Genomic DNA, 6,117 nt, shown 5'->3' on the forward strand with positions numbered 1-6,117 from the left:
AAAAATCTAACATTTTTCTCAAATATAATTATTACAATATACTAAAATATTCAAAAATTAAAATAATCAACTTTACAAATACGGGGACCAAACCAATACGGGGACCAAACCAAAGTAATTAAAAGCGACATACAAGTGGCTTACAACCAAATGATCACCACCGTTGATTTTGTGGCTGCAAAACACGTTTTGAAAACAAAAATGAGTGAGACCACTAAAAAGAGAAACACTAACAGCTTTAAAGTGGTGTGGATCCACTACAAGAAATGTCACTTTTGGCTACCAAAATATTGGTCGCCAAAAGTCTAATATTTAGTCGCCGAAACCATTTAGCGACTAAAATATTTTGTCGCCAAACTCGTCGCCTATACCCTGTCGGCGATAGTATTGGCGACTAAACTTTGTTTGGTCGCCGAAAGTGACTACATTTAGCTACTAAATTATGTTTAGTCGGCAAATGTTATGTTTCCGCCACTAAAACTTTAGTCGCCGAATGAGGCCTTTTGGCTACTAAGTTGTTGTGGTCAGGGAAGGTGTCACCTTTAGCTACTAAAAAATTAGTCGCTGAAAGTACACATTTGGCTACGAAACATTATTTAGTCGGCAAAAGGTGCATTCCGTGACTAAAAATTTAGTGGCCAATAGTTTCTTTCTCTCATTCTCAATTATTTTAGCTACTAATTATTTGGTCGCCAAAACTTTTTAGGTTATGTTTTGCTACTAAATTATTAGTCACCAAAACATTTGATTACGTATTTGGCTACCAAAATATTTGGTAGCCAAATGCTTTAACGTGTTTTTTTTTTTTTTAAAAAAAAAAAAATTTCTAAACAACCTGTATCCATTATGAATACGACCTGTACCCTGTATAAATAATATAATCCATCAACACTAATGTTATCAAGCATTCAACAATGTGCACACATTTTAGCTCCAACCATCCAAAAAATTAATATTGAACGTCCAATTATATATTTATTACAAATTCCATAAGAACCAAGTGTAATCCAACGTCAATAATTTAATTTCATACATAATACAAAAAAAACCAACTACTCCCATTACACATTTTAGTTCCAACCATCCAAAAATAAGTTCTAATAAGTACAAGATGTCGTCCTGACATCACTATAAGCTCCCATTGTTCGAGTCCTTCCATAAAACCCTTCAATATTGTTCTCTTACTTTTATTGAGGACAATATGGAGGGAAGGTTGCTTTTCAGTCCTTCCATAAGTACAAGATGTCGTCCTGGCACCAGAGTCGTCTTGCTCTTTAGTCTTGCGACTCAAACTTCCAGGCAACGATGTTGGATCGGTAGTCTCACCAAAAGAATCATAGGCTGTCCTACGGTCATTCTGCTCCTCCAGTCTAGTTGTGGCTAGTAGCTGGGAAGGTGGTGGTGGTGGTGACCGGCTCTTTCATTTCGACTTTATAGATAGCGTCCTTAATGTGCGGTCAGTGTAGAGCAAGATCCATGGATGGCCTGAAAGGAACATTGATGAGTGAAAAAGATTAGCATATTTACAAACAAATTCAAGATTAAGTCAAGAAAATGGTATGGGAAAAAAAAAAGTGAATGATAAAAATTGATGTTTCTAAACATTCAGGTATTGTTCTAGGGCACTGGCATGCTCAGGAGACAAGCCGAAATTGCGTTGGTGGAATCTAGTGTCACACTATTAAAAACCAATTCCATGCTAAATGTTAAATTTGTTTAAAGAATCATGGTCTAAGAAATGATCACTCCATTTGAGAGTTCAACATGCATCAGACCAAATAACTCCGCCATTAAGATTTTCAAATGCCTTTAAACTGATATACTTCCAAAAATATTTTGAAAAAGTCAGACACGAGGCAACCATTCAACAATAGAAGTTGATTAGGCCAGCAAAACCTGTGGGCCCCAATCATTTTCATAAAAATGTGTGCTCACACCTTTTTGGCTCTTTGTACTAACATAGGAAAAATGATATGTACTGGGAGACACAGAAAGGCAATACACATATAGGATCATTATGTACTTCGTCTCATGATCTTGCTATTCTTGCTTCAGTTGGTAAGAAGGAGAAGCACCTGTGAAGAATATCCACCATTATCAATACCAAGCACCAGGCATTACACAGACTGGCCATAATTAAAACATAAAACCCTTAGACCATTTACAAAGCTTTTTTGTAACAAGTTTCTATTGGTAGCTTAGTATCCACCGAATCATGTCAAATTATATCACTAAATTTCCAATTACAGGCTCCAACAAATGATAAAAAAATTTCCTAATTGGAAGAAACCACTCAAAAATAAATAAATAAATAAATTGCAAAGATCTAATAAGTAAAGAAACAAAAAGATAAAAAGGTCCATATTCATTTCAACTTCTGGTGTTCAAAAATGCAGCAGAAAGAAAAATATTTAACGGCAATAAAAGTAAGACAACAATATGGAGGGAAGGTTGCTTAGATAATGTGGTTTGCACTGGTATCAAACAAATTATTGAGGAAAGTTATTTATGGAAACAATAAAATAAGTAGTTCATGATACAGCAAAAATACTTCACATCCCAATTATTTACTGAAGGATCAAAAGGTTGGTGACAATATGCGTAAAAAAAATGCAAGAAGCCCCTATATGTTCATAATTCGAGGAACTTTCCCAAGCTCTCTTTTCTGACTCCAAAACAGTTATTTTATCATCTGCCAAAATGCCAAATGTAAGCCATACTAAAACTTAAATTGAAAGGCAAACTCATTCACACAGAATAATATGAATGAATTCTAACAGGGTACGCCTGTTAATGTGACTAGACCTAATCTCGGTCATGATGGCCGAAGATGATGGCATAGACAGCTGAATTGCGAAAAATAGTACATGAAGCCAACAAGAAGTAAATAGAATAAAAAGATTTAATGAGTTGAGTACGCATTTAACAGGTTCAGCTTTATCATGTGTTGCCAAGACTAGCATATTACAAGCTCGTAAGACTTTGTTTTAATTTCACCTCAACACATATATTAATGTCGTGAATCATGATGAAATCAGTCCTAATCCAAAATACAAAACCAATAAATTGTTTGTCACTCCTATGCATGTCTACAAAACTTGCCCAACCAATAAATCATTAAATTGTTTATATATAATAGAATTTAAATTTTCATGACGAATACATACACTTCCCCAACCAATAGAATTCCCAATAAAACTTTGTCTAACTTTGTAATAGTTGGTAATAGTTGGAAGCTTCAAGGCATCAATGGAGTATCGAGTTGCAGTCACAGGAACCACTGCATCAGTGTCTCCACTGAACAAAGAAATTTATCTCAATGAATTATTAAGCATGACCAATTAAACAAAAAATTGGAAACAAAAACGAAGTGTCGAACTTTGTTATTTGTTTTCAACTATAGGAGACTGAACAAATCAGCTGTAGAAGATTTGTTATTTGTTATTTGTTATTTGTTATTTGTTATTTGTTATTTGTTATTTGTTATTTGTTATTTTTTTTGACTGCAAAGATTGATTTGCACTTCTGCAAAAATACTACATGTTAATACTCTGCCTCTTTAAAAACCTCAAGGGTCAGGATGTGGTTGGAGATTGTTTAATTATCAATAGAGAACCAAGTGAAGTAACCTTGTGAAGTACTGATATCAATTTTAAATGTTGCTTCTACAGTGGCATGATTGGTATTCATAAGAAACAAAAAGCAGAAAATTGGTGTTAAAATATATGATTGGTATTCACTGCATGATCCAGACTAATAGAATCCTAAGAAACAAAAGGTAACTAGATATCATATGGTTGCTGAGTGTGAAGTTCTTGAGTGTGAAGTTGGTGTTAAAATATTACCTGTCAACAAGAATATTTTGCATGATAACATCCAACATGGAATGCGCATATTCAGGATGGTCAAGAAAGTTCCTGCATAAATGACATAAAATTGTGAATTACATTAAACTAAAATCTATTGGGTTAACAATGGTGACATCAGTTCAGATGATGCAGATACAATAGAGCATTTAAGAAGTCAAAGACAATCAATGAAATATAATATAAATATTCCAATGTAAAGATAACAAAAAGAATTAATCAAAGTGACAAAAACAACCAAAAAATATCAAAGAGCAGAAAATTATTTGAAACTACTAGGCCAGCAACTACCTTGAGAAGAATTGTATATCTTTCCCATTTTTATGGATTTGAATGCGGTCACCATCAAATTTGCACTCAACAACTACTTCCTTCCCATGAAGCTAGACAAAAGGGACAAAAGTATAATGGAACAGAATTAATTAATGGAGTTAGGACACACAAACTTGTAACAGATTTAAAACAGCAGAGAAAAAAAATCCTAGGAAAGAACAAAATTCAGCCAACAAGAATATTCAATCTAAAATCCATCTTCTTATCAACCTCGTAGAATATTGTCTCCAGAACATCTTTTATTTTTTAGAAGCATTTTAAATGGAAATTTTTTCTTTAAACATATAAGAGTGTTATTAACATACCTGGTTAGAAAACACATAAAAAAAAACATTTTATAACTCATGATCTGAGTTCTGAATCATATCAGATTACATAAAAGCAATATGCTGATATGACTATTGAAATCATATTGGATCATAGACCCAATTAGAAGAAATAACAATACTTTAATAATAGAGAGTCAAGAGTCTTACTTGCCAAACTTTAATAATAGATGTGAACAAACAACAACTTGAAGAAATCTGGCCTGTCAAGATTGAAAGAAATAGATGAAGGGAGATAGAGACACAGAGACACAGCTCGAGCCTCATATATTCTATTCCTATTTATAATCATTTCGGTAAACCAGACACTGCTTTACCTGCATTTCAGTAAACCAGATAGAGACCAAACACTGCTACCAATGTGTCACATTTTAGTCTTTCCACACTCTTAGCTACTCATGCATATATTCTTATAAGTAATTTATTTACAAAGTTCAAATATATATATATATATATATTAGTGAGGCAAACCTGTGTAAACAGCATTATCATATAAATTAGGGCAAACTGTGAAAACAACATTGTCATAATTTATTCTAGTGTCGCTTCCCTGTATTAAGAAAGAACAAATAAATAAATAACTAAATCTAAATCAAACTGTACATTTTTCCTTCTCCTAAGAGAACAATCAGAACAGACTTAACATGCACATTAAAGAGGAGCAAATTCAAACCATAACTAATGTTAGAAAATTACTAAAGGAGGCCAAAAAGGAGCAAGACTATTCAACATAGGTTTTTTTTTGTATCTTCGCTATTGATTCCCACCATTTATTCATAGCATTCTAATCAACTCTGAGAAATTAATCTCATTCAGGCTATCCCAGTAAAATTTTAAAATACCAGTGACGTGGAGAATAGAATATAAGATAAGGGTATAGTGACAAACTTAGAAGCATAGCATCCAAACCAGTGCTTTGGATGGTCCTAGAAGCATCAAAAAACCATGCCAATATCAGATTGAAAACTTAATGCCCAAGAAATATAAATGCATGGATCAGCACATTTAAGACTAAGATGAATATTGAACAGAGCATCCCCATTTCAAGTATTTAATGCACAATTAAAAACAGTAATCCACTCGCAAAAACTGGAAATCATGAAATACCTTGATCCAGCATACATCGAATATGGCATTTTCATGAGCAACCCATTCGTTAACCCTAGCTTTTTCTGCAAATTAGTGGTACAGATTTCAGTACGCCTTGAAAAAATATATAATAATCCCCTACAAAAAACTACAAATTAAAACCCTTCAACAAATTTCTATGAATTGATCTTGCCTGAATTTTCTTGGAAAGTAGACGAAGAAGAAAACTTCAATCGAGTGTTGAATAAGCTAATATACCCATCCTCGTCGGTCACAACAATAATATGAGAATTCTTACTTGTCCGTAGATTAATTTAGGTTACGAAACTTGAATCTGATTCTGAACATCAAAAATCATAAATGTAAATTGGAATAAATGAAATTTCACCTTGCAAAAAGAGAGAGCCATTGGAGGTCTGTGATTGCCGTTGTGTTCGACAACCACAGCTCCGGTTTGAGTGAATTTTGACAAATCATTGTCAGGATAGGGTCTCTTGCGAACT

The 6,117-nt window shown here is 33.4% G+C and overlaps 1 protein-coding gene across 4 annotated transcripts; it reads right to left on the reverse strand.

Annotated features, from left to right (window-relative positions):
• Positions 1 to 1,003: 1,003 nt before the first annotated feature.
• LOC114309066 (DNA ligase 4-like) lies at positions 1,004 to 5,917 on the reverse strand. Of its 4 annotated transcripts, XM_082917191.1 has the most exons (7): positions 5,808 to 5,917; positions 5,633 to 5,697; positions 4,676 to 4,728; positions 4,158 to 4,249; positions 3,846 to 3,917; positions 3,168 to 3,297; positions 1,004 to 1,485 (listed from the first exon to the last, which is right to left on the reverse strand). In XM_082917191.1, the coding sequence occupies exons 2-7, from the start codon at positions 5,643 to 5,645 to the stop codon at positions 1,447 to 1,449; spliced, it is 399 nt and encodes a 132-aa protein (XP_082773317.1). In that variant the 5' UTR covers positions 5,646 to 5,697; positions 5,808 to 5,917; the 3' UTR covers positions 1,004 to 1,446. The 4 variants fall into 4 exon arrangements, with proteins under 4 accessions (XP_082773317.1, XP_082773316.1, XP_082773318.1 ...); XM_082917190.1 differs by lacking the exons at positions 5,633 to 5,697; positions 5,808 to 5,917 and adding an exon at positions 2,024 to 2,075 and having other exon boundaries at positions 4,676 to 5,069; XM_082917192.1 differs by lacking the exons at positions 3,168 to 3,297; positions 5,633 to 5,697; positions 5,808 to 5,917 and adding an exon at positions 2,024 to 2,075 and having other exon boundaries at positions 4,676 to 5,069.
• Between the last annotated feature and the right edge of the window lie 200 nt (positions 5,918 to 6,117).

Source organism: Camellia sinensis, chromosome 2 (genome assembly GCF_055761805.1).
Source record: "Camellia sinensis isolate YWXY chromosome 2, ASM5576180v1, whole genome shotgun sequence".
NCBI classification, from domain to species: Eukaryota; Viridiplantae; Streptophyta; class Magnoliopsida; order Ericales; family Theaceae; genus Camellia; species Camellia sinensis.

What these genes read in the sequence shown, in the direction of transcription:
- LOC114309066 (XM_082917189.1), bottom strand. Translation starts at nt 4,792, where the DNA reads ATGAGGCTCGAGCTGTGTCTCTGTGTCTCTATCTCCCTTCATCTATTT. An exon ending in CTATTATTAAAGTTTGGCAA is followed by an intron (nt 4,250 to 4,675) that starts GTAAGACTCTTG and finishes CCTTTTGTCTAG; the next exon opens with CTTCATGGGAAGGAAGTAGT. An exon ending in GATATACAATTCTTCTCAAG is followed by an intron (nt 3,918 to 4,157) that starts GTAGTTGCTGGC and finishes TCATTTATGCAG; the next exon opens with GAACTTTCTTGACCATCCTG.